The following is an 18,885-nucleotide window of genomic DNA, read 5'->3' on the forward strand; positions in this document are numbered from 1 at the left end:
CTCCTGCTCCGTTTCTTTTCTCTCCCGCTCCGTTGCACTTCTCTCTCCCTCCCCGTTTCTCTTCTCTCTCCCTCTCCGTTTCCCTTCTCTCTCCCTCTCCGTTTCCCTTCTCTCTCCCTCTCCGTTTCTCTTCTCTCTCCCTTTCTCTTCTCTCTCCCTTTCTCTTCTCTCTCCCTTTCTCTTCTCTCTCCCTTTCTCTTCTCTCTCCCTTTCTCTTCTCTCTCCCTCTCCGTTTCTCTTCTCTCTCCCTCTCGGTATCTCTTCTCTCTCCCTCTCCGTTTCTCTTCTCTCTCCCTCTCCGTTTCTCTTCTCTCTCCCTCTCCGTTTCTCTTCTCTCTCCCTCTCCGTTTCTCTTCTCTCTCCCTCTCCGTTTCTCTTCTCTCTCCCTCTCCGTTTCTCTTCTCTCTCCCTCTCCGTTTCTCTTCTCTCTCCCTCTCCGTTTCTCTTCTCTCTCCCTCTCCGTTTCTCTTCTCTCTCCCTCTCCGTTTTTCTTCCACTCAGTTTCTCCTCTCTCCCTCTCCGTTTCTCTTCTCTCTCCCTCTCCGTTTCTCTTCTCTCTCCCTCTCCGTTTCTCTTCTCTCTCCCTCTCCGTTTCTCTTCTCTCTCCCTCTCCGTTTCTCTTCTCTCTCCCTCTCCGTTTCTCTTCTCTCTCCCTCTCAGTTTCTCTTCTCTCTCCGTTTCTCTTCTCTCTCCCTCTCCGTTTCTCTTCTCTCTCCCTCTCCGTTTCTCTTCTCTCTCCCTCTCCGTTTCTCTTCTCTCTCCCTCTCCGTTTCTCTTCTCTCTCCCTCTCCGTTTCTCTTCTCTCTCCCTCTCCGTTTCTCTTCTCTCTCCCTCTCCGTTTCTCTTCTCTCTCCCTCTCCGTTTCTCTTCTCTCTCCCTCTCCGTTTCTCTTCTCTCTCCCTCTCCGTTTCTCTTCTCTCTCCCTCTCCGTTTCTCTTCTCTCCGTCTCCGTTTCTCTTCTCTCTCCCTCTCCGTTTCTCTTCTCTCTCCCTCTCCGTTTTCTTCTCTTTCTCCTCTCTCCCTCTCCGTTTCTCTTCTCTCTCCCTCTCCGTTTCTCTTCTCTCTCCCTCTCCGTTTCTCTTCTCTCTCCCTCTCCGTTTCTCTTCTCTCTCCCTCTCCGTTTCTCTTCTCTCTCCCTCTCCGTTTTTCTTCCACTCAGTTTCTCCTCTCTCCCTCTCCGTTTCTCTTCTCTCTCCCTCTCCGTTTTTCTTCCACTCAGTCTCTCTCTCTCTCTCTCTCTCTCTCTCTCTCTCTCTCTCTCTCTCTCTCTCTCTCTCTCTCTCTCTCTCTCTCTCTCTCTCTCTCTCTCTCTCTCTCTCTCTCTCTCTCTCTCTCTCTCTCTCAGTTTCTCTTCTCAGTGTGTCTCTGTCTCCCAGTACGAAGTGCAGTCAGGTCTGTGGATATCAAAGAGGACTTCAGCCATTGTTTGGACTTAAAACCTCTCTTTTCATTAGCCTCCCTCTCCAAAGGCTGCTCTGACACAGACTAATCACTACATATTTGTACACAAGGCTGAACATTATAGCATTAGAAACCCAGAATATAGTGCTTATAATTAGTGGAGTACAGTGGAAGGATCCTTTAAATACGCAATAGAGAAATTAAGTTGTACTTCTATTCTAACATATGTTTTTTTAATCTCATTAATATTTGTGTTGTTATTGTGGAGAATAATCTTTTAAAAACAAGTGTCGTCAATCCTACAGGGATTTACACATTTCAGTTTAAATCAGCTTTGATCTTTACTAAGATGCTGAAAATAAATACAAAAATCAGAAAACATTCATCACACTAGGGACATACCAGGGTAAAGTGATGTTTGTGTTTTATATTGCTGTTGAGATACATAATGAAGGCTAACTAGTGAAAAGGTATGTAGAGTAAAGACAAAGTAACTGCAGACATATATACAGCTCAAGTCGGAAGTTTACATACACTTAGGTTGGAGTCATTAAAACTAGTTTTTCAACCACTCCACATATTTCTTGTTAACAAACTATAGTTTTGGCAAGTCGGTTAGGACATATACTTTACAGACCGATTATTTCACTGTATCACAATTCCAGTGGGTCAGAAGTTTACATACACTAAGTATACTGTGCCTTTAAACAGCTTGGAAAATTACAGAAAATGATGTCATGACTTTAGAAGCTTCTGATAGGCTAATTGACATAATTTGAGTCAATTGGAGGTGTACCTGTGGATGTATTTCAAGGCCTACCTTCAAACTCAGTGCCTCTTTGCTTGACATCATGGGAAAATCAAAAGAAATCAGCCAGAACCTCAGATTTTTTTTTGTAGACTTCCACAAGCCTGGTTCATCTTTGGGAGTAATTTCCAAACGCCTGAAGGTACCACGTTCAATCTGTACAAAGAATAGTACGCAAGTATAAACACCATGGGACCACGCAGCCGTCATACCGCTCAGGAAGGAGACGCGTTCTGTCTCCTAGAGATGAACGTTCTTTGGTGCGAAAAGTGCAAATCAATCCCCGAACAGCAGCAAAGGACCTTGTGAAGATGCTGGAGGCAACAGGTACAAAAGTATCTATATCCACAGTAAAACGAGTCCTATATCGACCTAACTTGAAAGGCTGCTCAGAAGAAGCCCCTGCTCCAAAACCACCATAAAAGAGCCAGACTACGGTTTGCAACTGCATATGGGGACAAAGATCATACTTTTGGAGAAATGTCCTCTGGTCTGATGAAACAAAAATAGAACTGTTTGGCCATAATGACCATTGTTATGTTTGGAGGAAAAAGGGGGAGGATTGCAAGCCGAAGAACACCATCCCAACCGTGAAGCACGGAGGTGGCAACATCATGTTGTGGGGGTGCTTTGCTGCAGGAGGGACTGGTGCACTTCACAAACTAGATGGCATCATGGGGAAGGAGAATTATGTGGATGTATTGAAGCAACATCTCAAGACATCAGTCGGGAAGTTAAAGCATGGTCACATATGGGTCTTCCAAATGGACAATAACCCCAAGCATACTTCCAAAGTTATATCAAAATGGTTTAAGGACAACAAAGTCAAAGTATTGGAGTGGCCATCACAAAGCCCTGACCTCAATCCTATAGAAAATGTGTGGACAGAACTGAAAAAGCGTGTGCGAGCAAGGAGGCCTACAAACCTGACTCAGTTACACCAGCTCTGTCGGGAGGAATGGGCAAAAATTCACCCAATTTATTGTGGGAAGCTTATGGAAGGCTCCCCGAAATGTTTGACCCAAGTTAAACCATTTAAAGGCAATGCTACCAAATACTAATTGAGTGCATGTAAACTTCTGACACACTGGGAATGTGACGAAAGAAATAAAAAGCTGAAATAAATCATTCTTGCTACTATTATTCTGACATTTCACATACTTAAAAATAAAGTGGTGATCCTAACTGACCTAATACAGGGAATATTTACAAGGATTAAATGTCAGGAATTGTGAAACACTGAGTTTAAATGTATTTGGCTAAGGTGTATGTAAACTTCCGACTTCAATTGTTGCTGGTATACTGAGATATCCTCTCTTATGCTACTTACCTTATGTACGTAGAGGAGTTGGTTTTCCAAACTATACTTGTGTCATAAGTAACCTTGCCTGAGACCTGAAGACTCGTATTAGCTCCCAGACCTAATGCCTTGGCTTTGGCTCAGCTGGATAAGGAGGTCTTGAGTTGTGCAGATATAACTCAGCATCCTATATCTGGGCGGTTTACATGTGCATGAGGATAAGCAAGTCATCTTTTCACATATCATCATTTCACCAATTCAGCTACCCGTGGATGGGCAGGGACGGATATAGCTTAGCGCTCCAAATGTTCTGGATTTTCAGATTCAAGTCAGGAGAGACATGCTGTGCTCAGTGAACATTTTCACTTGTGATGATAAAATCCTCTGACACATGAAATGTGAGCGACAGCAGTGCTCCTACGCTCTATTTGTAGATTTATGGACCACACCTACTCCAGGGCATGTTTGTCATCATTTGCATCATTTTTTCATTAGTTAAGTAAAAAACTAAAAACTAAGAACAGGAGAATACCCGCCTAACTGCATCTTCCATTAGGCCTACTACCATAAGTACTATTAGAACTAGCTACTGTTATTACATGCAGAGTATCTGTAAGCTACTTTTTCCCCTCTGTAGTTGTTTGAAAGGAAGCATGACTTTTTCAGATCTTTCTGATGTGTGATTTCTCTTTATACTGATCTCCATCCATCTTTCATGTCATCACCACTTCTTTTGTTGTTCATGAGGAAAATCCAGTATATGGTACATAGATGTGAGAACAGTACCATAGTGTAGTTTAATACTTTGATGCTAACACATCATTATTTAGTTATGTCATCTCTACTGCAGGCCTTCAAAAGTAAATCTGATGTACTATGGATGTACTGTACTGGCAAGCAAAGTTGTGCTACTAAGAATATCAGTGAAAAACACTGGTTTGTTGTTGATTCAGCTTTCTTTCAATTCCATTCTACATCTGAAGTCTTGAAATGTAATGTTTTACCAGTCAAGCTGCAGTATGTTAGCAGCACGACGTCAGGGGGTCTCAATCCTGATGTTCCACCTGGAACAGCCAAGCCCTGTACTGTAACATCAATAGCTGGGTGGCAGTTACACCCGTTTAGCCCAGGTCTTTACTCTGTGATCACTGCCTTTTTAAATAAATTGTGTGTTGAAGTCACTCAGCAAAACTCGTGCTTGCTCAGTAGATCTAAATGCATAATTCACGGTGTTGATGATCTTTTTTTAGATCTTATTTAGATCAACAGTAGCAGATGGTCCTGGGACAAGGTTAGACCTATTATTATAATAGACTCACTTTAGTGGGTTTAAAGCTCATTTTAGTTGGACGGTGTCTAATAGTGGGACGATGTCTTTGGGTCTAGATGTCTTCCCAGCTCCACAAATACAGATGTTGCTGTCCTTTTACTTTATGACACCCAGCCCATAATTAGCACATCAACATTGGTTGGCTGTGGTATTGCTTTGAGAGAAGGGGGTGTTTTATGCTACATGTCAAAGGAAATATTCATAGGCATCATGCTACACAGATGTAACAGTGTCATGCCCGTAGCACAGAACCGATCAGCAGATTGACTTTGGTATTGAGCTGCATATCCATCAATAACAAACAGGGTGTATTTGGAATGTGTCCCTGCTTCAAGGTCAATTTATTCACTGTATAGTGCAGTGCATGGATGGACTGTGCGTGTGCGGATGTGGCAATGCCGTGGATGATGCCACAGGGACGTGAGAAGCTTTGTACTTCCTCCTCTCCTCCCCCACGCCGAGGTCCTCTCCTTTATTCCCTGCTGTCATGTCGTCAGATGACCAGCAGGGGTCACCTCTGGTAACATTCGCTACAACCAATTATGCAGATGGCGCAACCGTGTCAATGATCACATTATCTTAACATGCAGATAGATAGGCATGGTGGTGTAATGTCCTCTAATAATGTCCTATAAAATTATGTTTACGCAAGAGGGTTGATATGGGTTACAATGCATATCCTCTTTAGTAAGACATCCAACCAATGTAATGGATGCTGATTGGGTATTCTTCTGTTATCGTGCCGTGGTGCAGATATTGTAAATGTCAGTGGCTGTGTGTGAGGTAGGTTTACTCTCTAGGTTAGTAGGGACTCTGCTGCCACCACAGTCACATGTACAGTCAACATTCACCAGTGAGGCTGATGCCTTGGGAAGGAAAAACAACCAGGCCATGCAGCTCCTGTAGCTATACTACTGGCTTCACAGCCCCAACCTCACATTGGACGATTAAGCCCTTGACTGCCACAATCTCAACATAGCTAAGGGTTGGTTTGGTTCATAGTAGCAGTAGTAGTAGTACAGTAGGTCATGAGGTTAAAAGCCTTGGAGCACTAGCTAACCCTCCGGCCTCATCATCACTGGAGAACACAGTAGTTACAGGAACTCACATTAAAATGCGTGACATCAGGTGCAAACCACCCATGATGCACTAGAACACACTATCATAATGGGACTGTCATATCAGCTTGAATGCCTAACTGATTGAGATGGAGTGAAGTCATTTTTGGGGTCATACAGAATAAACAATAAATATTGGGCACGTTAATGCTACATTACATAAAACAATCTAATAACAATGTTATGTTATCGGTGTGTCTAATTTTTATTGTGTAATTGCTGCTGTGGTCAAAAAGAGACCTTGGTCTCAGTGGGACTCCCTGCCTAAATAAAGATTAAATAATGATCAAGGTAGTAAATGAAAGAAACAGGAAGAATTTTGATTGAAGTAATTGTTTGGCAATGTCAGCTAGCTTATCTATTACAGATGTTGGATCTTAATTTGATCACCCTGTTGCTAGGGCTGGGAATTGCAATACGATATTATTAAAATACTTAGGTGCCGATATGATATGTATTGTGATTCTCACGATTCTTAATGTATTGGGATTCTATGTTCCAAACACATCGCTCACCATGTCTGTTGCAGAGGGACAAGAAATAGCCATGAGAAAATTTGTTTTGTTCACTCAGTGCTGAAAACATGTTGGCCCACCATTTTTTTTTAAGAAGATGGAGAACAAGCTTGAGAAGGAGAAATACAAGAGTTTTTGGTGCAGGTACATCTAACTACCGCTAGCTAACGCTACCAAGCAAAACATTTAGAGTATATATATATATATTTTACAAATCAATACTTGAGAGTAAAAATATCAATATAATATCGTAAAAAAATATGCAGAAGAATTGAAAATGTAAAATGTGTAGCTTATTGTGGTTTAAAAAAGGCTTCTGAAGTTTGTCAATACCAATTTGAAATTTCAGACTTGATTTTCCCTTGCGAAAAAATGATCAAACCCGACAAAAAAATGTAATGAATTATAATCCACATTTCCTGTTGCTGCAGGTTTATTTTTCTGCTGTAGCAAACTGGCTCAAATTAAGATTCTACATCTGTACAAGTGTTGTTACATTGAAAATGTGGTGTTTGTTTAATGAAATTAGCCTGTCAATAAAACATAGCAGACACTGGCATTCTATTGAGGGTAAACAAAATTCACTCCAACCTAATCAGCACAGAGTTTGTAAGAGAAAATGTTAATAATGCACTGGGGCATGTTTTATCACAGCAAGCCCCACATAATTACACTTTATCATTTGTGTCACGCTCAGCCATCCTTTGAGAACATTATTCCAGGAGGTCTTTAATTGCCTCAGCCTGTGCTCAGGGCCGGCTCCAGGCATAAGCAACGTAAGTGGTCGCCTAGGGCCTCGGCCTGTAGGGGGCACCTGACCCAAAAACATATTGTTGTTGTTGTTGTTTTTTAGGAACTCAGTCGGGGTCTCAACTTACTGTTGATAGTTAGAATAGTAGAATACACAATGTGCAAGTTCGAAAGTTTGTTGTGCATCAGCAGTCACTGACAGTCACTCAATTAGCCATGTCAGACTAGTTTTAGATTGGTAAATTAGTCTAGCTAGTTATCATGGCTGAATACTGACCAGGCACGCAGGGCACGTGCCCAGGGACCCTGACCTCCAGGGGATCTCCATTGATTTTGACTCCATTGAGTCACTCTCACACATATATTATTAACATTGTATAAGTCATTGACAAAACGAGTAGAATTGCAGGAAATTAGCTTAAAAATATATATAATCTTCACCCCATGGCAAAAGGGGGAGAATTATAATAAATCAGCTTTAAAACTGCAAAAATATATCTGCCCCATGGAAACATGTGTATAATTGCATGAAATGTGTTATTAAATTGCAAAACTTTATTTCCACCCCACGGCAAAATGCATAGAACTGCAGAAAATTTGCTTTAAAAAAACATATCTGTGCCCCATTGCAGAATGTGTAGAATTGCAGGAAATGTACTTTAAAACTTCCAATCAAATCTCACGTAGGGCCCCCAAAAGGCTAGAGCCGGCCCATGGAGGCCTATCATGTTAGTAAAATTGCCTTAATCTTTATAAACCTAACCTATCAATATGTAAACCCCGGAACTATTGTGGCAGCTTATTATCATTGAACCTCCTCATGAAAAAATGTGTATAGCTCATTTTCAGAGGTTAATATTTTCTGTAAGAAGCCAAAAGGCAGACTATGGTCATAAAAGGAATTATACCTGGTACGTCACAGGAGCATGATACTAATGTCAGTGGGTCTCATTAGTATCCTGGTCGTCAGTCGTGAATTTGTATTTTTCTGTTCCCTATAGTGCTAATTGAGATACAATATGCTTCGAGTTCTCGTTTCACACCGCAACAACCCTACATCAATTCTATATTCATGTTCCCGCCCAATTAATTAGTGTCAGAGGGCATCACTACACAGCAGGCCATACTCTGCATCTGAAGTGGACGCTTACAGACAATGCATTGCAACAAACCATCCCCCTTTTTGTTTATTCGAACACTGAGATCCCAACGGTCTAACAAAATGTGCTGAGGTGAGTCTTTGGTTAGCGGAAAAACACATTTGTGTTAACTCCGGAGGGAACAGTCTGTCTTAATGGGATGTAATTGGACTGCAATTCTCACTGTTGACAGATGTCCCAAACCAGAGATTGGGATAAAAAAAGTTGAAGGGGTTGTTGAATGTGCCATGCCTAGCTATTTTTTTTCTGCCGGAATATCTGCAGTTTTTCCCCCCTTTCTCGTCTGTACAGACTTGAGGCGTGTAGGAAAAGTCTCCCGACCAACTTCATGAGAAGTATAGCAGCTCCCCCAATGTCATTACTGCTAGCCAAGGCCAGTTTAACTCCATACTTTAGAAATGCTGCTTTCCTGCCTGCATTTCTCAAGGTGATCACAGATCTCATATTGTTTGTTGTGTGTGTGAATTAATATGGTGGGAAACCGTGTCTTGCTCTCAGCTACCACCCAATTCTGTCAAGTCAGTGTTGGAGGGAAGAAAGGATTTGTAGGCTGACAGCTAGGCCCTACAGACTGGTGTACTACAGTAGAGATGTCAAATGTACTGTCTCTCCAGCTTATCACTGGGGAGAAGCCCCATGGTCACTACTTACCGTAGGTTTAGAATTGATGTTACCATGGACATCTCTGCATGTCCAACAGTGGTTTCATAAATGTATTAGAATATAAAAGCTGTGAAGGTTAGAACATAAAAATTGAGGTAGAATTTTATTAGATTTTTTAAAAGAAGGTCTTCTTATCTGCTGTCTACCTGTATCCACTGGTGTATCTAAATCTACAGATGGCTTCAAAGCCATCATAATGGCATGATACTGCCCAGAGAGCTTTAATCAATAGCCTCAAATGGTCTCCCTCTCAGATATTTCTGCCAACCTGATAATATTACACTCTATTGCACCCAGAGGTCTTTATCACAACATTGCATAATAGGGAATTGCTATTCCGCAAGAATTGTATCTTCTCAAATGTCATGCAGGGAAAGTTTGATGATTTCAGAGGTCTTTATTGTTCAAGGCGTTATGGGATTAGAAAAAATAATGCCGCATTTTGCACTCTGCACCTGAAGACTGATATCCTGTCAGTGGTTTCTGCATTCCCCAGCATCTCCCGCCTGCAGCCTCTGCAGTTACTGACTATACTGTAGGATTCTCTCAGGCAATTTGATTTCCTCTCTCATCGAGGGCATGCATCATACATATTGTGCTGGGCAAAAAAAGTAGAAAGCCAGCACCAATTCTCTCTGGCACTTTTTGCGAGCGTATTCCTTGGCTATTACCATGAATAATGCACATTTGTCATGGTTAAAAGCCCAGAGTGTATTCTTATAGTTGCCAAAACCATCCTCAAGTAACATTGAGAATACAAAATGTGAATCAATATTGCGTGCCTGGTGTAAGGTTAAGCAGCCCATTACTAAACAGACATTTAAAAAAAACTTAGATGGGTCTCCTTTGACATCTTGACAGGAGCCTTTTGATGGTAATGAACTTGTGATAGACTCTTTATGTTGGAAGTCTGTATTTAAAATATTAAGTGAAGGGTAAAGTGTCTAGACAGATCTACGGATGACTACCAATGCAAAATAAATGTTGCACAAAGTTTTAATGAGACAACAGGGGACACTTCATCAAATACACTCCATAAACATCATTCCTTTGTGGTCACGTACAGAGTTGGTTAAGTTTGAATTTTTTTCAGTCGGAAGCAGTGGGAATAGGAATTAATCTTTGTTCGCTTTCTATTAACGGAGATACATTGTCAATTGTACGTCGTCTGGCTTGGACTGATATCTTTGGAACTTACAATCAATGCTGCTTTACTTTGTGCAGAAAGAAGTCTGTGAACAGTAAAATAAATGGAATGAGTCAGACAACAGTATTGTGAGGACTATACATTGTGTACAAATATGCCGATGCCTTTAAACAAAGCATTGTTTGTCTTGGACTGTGATAAGAGGGTAAAGCGATTGTTTATTCTCGATGTTTAATTACAGATAGTATCAGAGGCAGATGGATATCAAAATATAGGCCGAATTCATCCATACCGTCACTTCCTGTCTCTATGTACTTACTGGCACAGATTTTGCTGGACTGCTACTGGTAAAGCTGATTTGTACTGGTCAATACTTAGGACTGGTCACAGGCTGGACATTTGACCTAGAAATGGCTGCAGCATCCTAATTTAAAATGCGTTCGATGCTTAGAGGGGGAATTAGTGATGTGGAACAAAATCGATACAGTTACATATCGGGATATTATTTTTTAAGATATTATATATTGACAATATCACAATATTATTTTTGCGCTAGTTGTCTGTACCTGCACCAAAACTCCATCTTGTTTTCCAAATTCTTTTTAATTAGGGAGCCAATTTGTTTTCCGCACTTTTTTTTATTTCCATGACTGATCAAAACTAGTTCTCTCATGGCTCTCTTGTCCTTCTGCAGCAGACATATGGTGTGCAATATGTTTGGACCATGGAATCGCATATAAAAATCACAGTATCAAATCGCAATATGTGTAGAATCATGACAATCGCAATACATATCGTATTGGCACGCAAGTATTTTGATAATATCGTATTGGCAAGTCCCAGCCCTGGGGGGGGGGGGGGTGTATGTTGACATATTAACTTACAGTATAATCCATTTTCATGTTTCCTTACAACCCATTCTGTCTGCACAGATGGTAAAATAGAGCGTCTGGTGGGGACATAGAATTTATTTTGTTTTCACTATTTATGACAAAATAAGTCAAATTGGATAATCCTACTTTAATTCTAAAAGCCCTTGCTATGAATATCCTTGTGTAGCACTGAATGCAAATTCATTTATCATGCTAGTATTTAACTGAGGCAGAGGTCCACGCTAATGAAAGATGAGGATGACATTAGGTGTGGTGACCCAGGAGGGAGGAAACAGTGGCAAGAGAAGACATTCTGTCAGATAAGCGGCCAGTGTTTAGAACTCACAGACTGGAAGAGAGATGAGGAAGCACTGAACTAGGTCAAGGGAGAGAGAGAGAGAGAGAGAGAGAGAGAGAGAGGGGGTGGGAGTGAGACTGAGCAGGAGAGAGAGAGAGAGAGAACACTAAAATGGATGACAAGGGAAGGATTCCGGTCAGCCATGTTAGCAGTGTCCAGCAGGGCTTGTTGCTTGGCAGCATCCCAGAATAGTCTAGCTCTTGTCTGCTTCCAGGCTGCGGTCGACTTTCCCTTACCTTCAACACGACTGACTGGGTGATCTTGTGACTGCCACGCACAGAGACAGGGATGGGAAGGATCAATTTTGACAAGCTTTCATCAGCTTTTAGAAGCTGTCATCTGTGTTGTTGTCATGGCCATTATTTGCTCTCTCACTACATTAGGATTACCTGGAGATTTAGGTCCCTTCTCCTTAAGTGACGGTAGAGTCATTGTTACACACATACACACTCGAGTCATTAGTACATGCTCTCATCCAGATGACTACTTGGCGGATTATGATATATGACTGATGTAGTTTACAAGTGTTAGCTATATCCACAATCTTATTAAATCAGATTAGTATATTTGTATCCAGATTTTCTACCTTGCAAACTACCCTTGAATACAGAAAGTTCATTATACTAGAGTTAGAAATTGAGAGAGGTATAAGCGAAACTATAGTGTACAGAAATGTATTTTGTTGTGATGAACCAACAAGAAATGTCAATGGATTCAAACAGTTTCATGAAAGTTAAGTGATGGATATCATAACTGAACCATTTCTGCATTCTCTCCTAATAGTGGATGATGTCGCCCTTCTAATGCTGACTGTTAATCCTTTCCCTTCCAGAAGTTATGCCAGTTCCCGACGCAACCTCTGACTCTTAGAACTTCACCATGCTGAGCCCAGTACTAAACGCCTCTAATGGAGACGGCGCCGAGACAGAGACCACGTCGGCCATACTGGCCTCTGTCAAGGAACAGGTAAGGCCTTCCATGTTAATTCTGTGTGTACCGTACATGGGTGACTTTCAGAGCGAGACCAAGGCCCTACATGCAAAACATATGTGATCAGCGTTTTTGCTCTTGCTTGATCTTAGGCATCAGGGGATTGAAAGTAATACATTGAATGAAATTTGAATGCGCAATTTTGTGGGACTGTATCAAAAGGGGACAAATGAAGAATGTGTGGGGGAAAAATGGTTTTCAAGTTAAATATCCCTTTAACTGATGGCAACCGAACATGAAGTATGTTATTGGTTCAGCTATATTGCCATCGCCACCAGCTTCTTTATTACATTTCTCATCATAAGATCCTGTTCAGTGCCTGAAATCCATCCTATTTGATGCTGAAGTAAATGTGTCAGTGTTCTGCAGGGGTGCAGTGAGGTATAGAGACATAAGTAATTGGTTCCATTTGTATTCTGTGTGTGTCTGGTGCAGAGGACAGACTATCATCCACACTGATTAGCAGGTGACACTATAAGGAGACTCTATAGAGACTTTGGGTAGGCTCGTTTAATCTTATGCCTTTCGTTTGAAATGTCGCTATCGCTCACAATAATATATCTGTATAATATAGTAACTAAGTCATTGTTATTGAGTAGAATGTGCAAAACTAGGTCCATTTTATAAGGGATTCTGCTCTAAAGAATATAATTGGCTTGCAGTTACATTATGGAAGCATGCTACTGATATTCCTCACCAGCAGTAGGATATAGCCTATTAGCTCACAGCAGGCAGCCATTTTGGAGTAGAACCAAGAGCATGTGTGTAGATGGGAATGAGCCAATCCCCTGCATCATGACAGTGGTTACACTGACACTCCTCTTTCTTTTAAGCAAGATCGAAAAGGACAAGCTGTGGAATGGTAAAGTGGGCCACTGCCACACATCACACAGACCCATGGGGCTGCTCTGGGACATACTAATGGCCCTATCAGGAGGGTAAAAAATAAAAGCCTAAAGGCCTGCATACAGAGAGGCACGAGTGAGTGTGTCCCTGTGTGTGCAGACCTCCACAAGCATGCGTTTATTTAAGCCGGTGCACCTCAGTCACAGCTCTTTGTTTATTTTTCTGTTGACAGCATTAGGATGGTTGTGTGAATACAAATAAAAAGGCAGACATTTTCATTGTTGATGCTATTCAATGGTGGAAACAATTAGGATTTGTCTACTTCCTGTGCATTGTGGAGCAGTGAGAGAAGGGAGGTCAAGCGTGAACAACCACTGGTTAAACATTATGACTGGGTTCAACACTAGGAAAAGCTCTACGATTAGGAATACATTCATTTCCACGTTTAATGTTTGGTATTAGATGTCGTCACTCTGACGACAACCTCGTGACTCCAATTTTGCAAATGTTTATTTTTTTATTGAAAGCAGTAACTCCCCTCAATGTACTCTGAACATTTCAATATCACACTTTTTATACATCACAGAACACTGAAATATAACAAAACCATTTGACAGGCCCCCCAACATTTTTTATGAATTATGTAAATGATGAAAATGTTAATAACATTCCACCCAAGAGGCCAATAGAGGACGATTTGGTCATTTGACTACAGGAAAATATGCATTTTTTCTCCCAATTCCTGAAAATGTTCTGTTTTGGAGATTAGGTTTTCATCAGACAGCAACAATATGTTTGTTTATCTTACAATATACTGTACCTCCAATTGTGTAATAGTGAAAGGCAGTGTTAAACTATTGACCATAATACGTTATGACCCCACCACTAGATGGCAAACAGCATCAGTCAGCAAAAGGTTTAATGTGTGAAGTGTGATGATACATTCTGTGTATTTAGCCCTACAATGGATTTACCAGTACAGGTACCACTACATTTTTCAGTAATAGGGTCAGTTGGCTTTTTTTTAAAGTAAGGGGGCTTGGGGAGTGTGTTGGGTTTAAGGACATTGGGTTGACTTTACTTTTTTGGAGGGGTGGTCTGACTTTAACCTGTAGCCTGGGGATGGTTCTAGTACTGTATGGTGTGACATTGTTTTTTGGTCCCCAATGATATTTAGATTAACGTTCCACCATGCTTGCTTATGATTGGGCCTCATTTGGATCTGCTAGTGACCATGGTTTGAGGTAGTGATGTACAAGCCAACGTGTGATGCCTCATTTTGTCCTCTCACAATGGTCAGCAGCAGGCCACAGTGACAGCAAATGAAACCAGCCAAAGCCATTAGATGTATAGTAGCCTATACGTGAGGGCAAGACGAGAATGCAAATCGGTGTCATCTTATTCAGAGTGCTGGAATATCAAACATCTGGCAATCATTTGTACAGCAATATGAGGAATGCATTTAGCTAGAATATTCAGACGTTATTTGAATTGGGGAAAGAGAGAGAATGCTAATCTGCTCTCTTAATCGTGGTCACCTCTTAAGACTTAATGGATGTTTAAACAAATGCAGTGAAGTCATTTCAGCAGCCTTTGGTCATGAAATAATGAATGGAAATGATTAAGTCTTGTGAAACAGTCACTCTAATTTGTAACATTCTAGAATGTGGGCTGCTTTGGGCTTAGCGGAAAGGAGACTATTATAATGAATAGGACGTTCTCAAATAAAGTTATAGAGACTGAATTGCCATCAACTAGGCCACAGCTTATAAATAAAAGCAGTTATAATAACCCAATTTGACTTTGAGATGTTGCATTCAGGCTATTACAGTACTGCTCTTTTAACATATACCAGTCATCTTGAACCAAAGGTTCAATATGGAGACTCATGACTTGGCTGTGAGTGAATGTTGAGCTCAGATAGTAAAGATCTATATGAGGTTCATGGATGACTGGGTCGTTATTGTTAGTGGGCTGACATATGGCTAGCTAATCAGTCATGCAGGGACTTAACTCAACCAATTTTAATGTCAGATACTGTGTGTACAGGGTTTATCATTTCATAGTACTGTATTATAAGAAGGGATTTTAAAACGGAACAAAAATGTATTCAGTTTGAGTGTTTTGGGGAATAAGACAGGGATATGGAGTGCTCACATATTTCCATTTCCTTTGTTTCAGACTGCAAAGTGTTTAAGAGAGTATTTTTTTGTCAGTTGACTCGAGGGGGATGAATGGTGAAAATGTAACCTGTGTGAATGTCTTGGTTCTGCACCTGGCTTGAATGAGTAAGTCAGACAACCATGACAGAGGTAGAAGGGCAGTTTGAGTGGCGTGGAGGTGTACAGTTGCTCTAGCAAATCAGAATGAAGCATTAGACAGATCTGAAATCTGAAAGCCAGCACTGCATTACTCAGCTGAGGAGTGGGTATACAGCAGTAGTGAAATGTTGTCTCAACAGTAGTATTTAAGCCAAGGATTTTAGAGCCTATAGGTTCCTAGTTCATAATTCCTGCCTCAAAAATGATCCTTTAATAGGGTACCTTGTTTCACTATATTTCATATTTTGAGTTTGTTAAATATTGTTTGGTAGGACACCCTAGCTTCATACGAGTGTGAGTTTGTGTAGGCCTACAGTAGGTGTTTTGAATAGATGAACTTCCAGAATCTTCTCCAGCCAACCAATCCTGAACTCGGCTTATTCTGTTACAGGGTGTTCCTTGGTCTTGTGTACTCCTTAAGTTAACCTCTGGCTTTTTAGAAATGGGATAAGAAAAAATAGAAAATAACTTGAGGCATACCCAGGATGACATTTGGTAATCAAATTGTCTCCTCTGAAAAAGTTAAAATGTCAGTCTTGGTACCACAGGGCACAATTAGGCAATTATACTTGAGGACCACACAGTTTCCTGAAGCTGCACAATTCCCATCTTCTGTCCCCTAGTCATTTATTCTACCAACTAATAGGTTTAATGGTGTTTTCAGGGGTGTACTGTTTGCAAGCTATTGGGCATACATCTCACTCTCCTTCTCCCTCTTGTCCTTGGTAATGGGCTGGAAGTATACTTGATTTTCTTGTAATGCAATTATCAGGCAAGGTTTTAATTGAACAGTCTGCCCATTTAAATTAGTTAATGATAGTATTTAGAGGGTATTTCTTCAGTTCTACCACACACACATTTGAAAATCTTACTATTCTACACTGTTCCACAGTATGTAACTAAGAATTTGTTCTTAACTGACTTGCCTAGTTAAATTAAGGTTACATTTAAAATAACAATTATACGGAAATGTCCTGCTAACCAATTTAGCCATGTCTTAAAGTTCCAGAATACTTTCTATTTCAGTATCTGATTAAAGGGATAGTCCAAATTACAAAATTATATATTGGTTTCCTTACCCTGTAAGCAGTCTATGGACAAGGTATGACAGCAATCCATGCTTCGGTTTAGTTTCCCTGTCACTGTTTCCAAATGCTAATGTTTTAAGATTTGTGGCACAAATCCCATTCGTCATGGGACTGATATCATAATGTTTCGCGCATCAGGTTCAAATAATCTATAAGTGACTTTGTTGAGCTTCACATTCAATTTTAGATACTTTCGAATGATTTGGACATGATGCGGAAAAATGCTAATATCGGTCCCATGATTTGAATGGGATTCCTACCACAAATGCTAAAATATTAGCAATTGGATACGGTGACAGGGAAGCTAAACCAAAGCATGGATTTCTGTAATACCTTGTCCATAGACTGCTTACAGGGTAAGGTAATCAATATGTCATTTTGTCATTTGGGTGAACTATCCCTTTAAGTGTGGCTATTCAAATTTTGAACATGGTTTAGAATTGGTATTACTGACCCAATGACTATTTAAATAAAGAAATTAGTTTGGGAGGAGATAAAATCTTCTCATATGCAAACCTAAGTTATTCACTCTATTCTCTCTCAACTGCCTTGAGCTCTATCAGTTTTCATTTGAACAAAAGTACTTTCATTCAATACTTTTCTCAATCATATACCCAAATGTATTTTTCATACAGATTAGAAATAAACAGTGTTTAAAGTGGTGAGTAACAGGAAGCAAATTGTGACTGTCATCCCAAGACTCTGTGGCCCTCTCTTCTCTCCCATGGCAGATCCTTGTCTTTTTTATCAAGCTATATTTAAACCGTGGCTGGCTATAACATGTATTGTGTACTACCTTCTAAGCAAGGAAGCCCAGCCCAAAGAGTGGCATTGAGGCAGAACAGTCACTGTCTCTCCCTGGAGAGCACAACTCAGAGCTATGGTCAGAAGAGAGGAGAGAACAGGAAATGAGGGACAGAGGAAAGGAAAGAGAGGAGACATTTCTGCTGCCTCAACCCCACAACACTTCCATGTACATTCACAATCCTGCGAGTCTTTGGAGCTTTCCAATTAGCACCCCACTCTGTCCCCCCTCCCTCCGTTCACCCTGCACCTCCCCACATCCGCCCGCTACCCTCTCTCTGCTTTTTCAGCGGGGGGCACAGATGGTGTTGAGGAGAGGAGCAGTCAAAAGAGTGATTGGAGAGCAGCAGGATTTGGCAGGCAGACTGGTGGGAGGGTCCTTTTGTGATGCAATGTTGCATAAATAATGCCAAAGAGGTTCTAAATTCTCTGTTGCCATGGAGACCTTTGTGCCTGGCTGAACTCCTATTCTTCACTGCTTGAAGGCAGTCACTACTGGGCTTGCCATTTTCTCTAATGGAGTTCTCAATAAGGACAGAAGAAGTTCTAGACATGTTGAGGATGGAGAAAAAAGTGGGATATTATGTGTGGTTGGTGCTTTCTCTGAAGTATGGTCCATGTGAAGGTATGGCTTTGTTAACTTAAATTCCAATAGTCTTTTGGCAGTAACAGGTGTTTGGTTGTTATGCTACATTTGGAGGGAATAGTAAGGTCAGTGATTTTGTTGCTTGGAACTGATGGATTTCTGTCATTTTGCTACCAGATATAACTAAAAAAAGGACTTAAACTTTGCTGGCTCATTTAAACTTTTTGTTACTTCTATCCAAATATATTGCCTACTGCATCTTATCAGCACAAATTTAGTTGTTTATAAAGTTAAGATAACTAGGCCAGACAATAGCAACAGTTTACAGTTGCTTGCATGTACACAGTTATGTAAATGCAACTATTATACCAAGAGAAGTACATTAAAATGCACGTCTACTGACACTTGTAGCTCTTTGATGCTACAGCTCAGTCGGTTTAAAAAGAGTTGGATGGATCCTTCTTCATCCAGTTCAATGGGATGTTTCTGTGGACCTTATATTCTGGTCTCTTGCCCAAAATAGCAGGTGATACATTTTGTAGCAGACTTCGAATAAACTGCTCTAGGGAGAGTGTTTGACCTTGTGGGCACTGGACTCATTTCAGCATTGTCACAAAAAAAGTGGACAGTTTGTATTGACTGGAGTTGCCTGAGACTAAGGGCGTTTTCACATATGAAATTCGGTACCGTGGTTCGGTTTCCTGGAGCTTTTGTGAGAATTTGACAGAATACGTTTTTGCTTTCGCAAGACCTGAAAATATTAATTTCAGGGTGCGATAAGCAAGACGCACATTCTACGTGATTTTAGCGAGCTAGCTTGTTTACAAT

At 40.8% G+C, this 18,885-nt stretch overlaps 1 protein-coding gene across 2 annotated transcripts in view; it reads left to right on the forward strand.

The window, feature by feature from the left end:
• ctnnd2b (catenin (cadherin-associated protein), delta 2b) overlaps positions 1-18,885 on the forward strand; it is a 102,908-nt gene that overhangs the window by 5,106 nt on the left and 78,917 nt on the right. Inside the window, exon 2 of one of the 2 annotated variants that reach the window (XM_046359870.1) lies at positions 12,255-12,388. In XM_046359870.1, coding sequence (XP_046215826.1) covers positions 12,302-12,388 — 87 coding nt within the window. In that variant the 5' untranslated portion in view covers positions 12,255-12,301. Of the gene's footprint in view, positions 1-12,254; positions 12,389-17,915; positions 18,097-18,885 lie in introns of those variants that run through there. The other variant, XM_046359872.1, reaches the window with a different exon arrangement.

Source organism: Oncorhynchus gorbuscha, linkage group LG08 (genome assembly GCF_021184085.1).
Source record: "Oncorhynchus gorbuscha isolate QuinsamMale2020 ecotype Even-year linkage group LG08, OgorEven_v1.0, whole genome shotgun sequence".
NCBI lineage: Eukaryota > Metazoa > Chordata > Actinopteri > Salmoniformes > Salmonidae > Oncorhynchus > Oncorhynchus gorbuscha.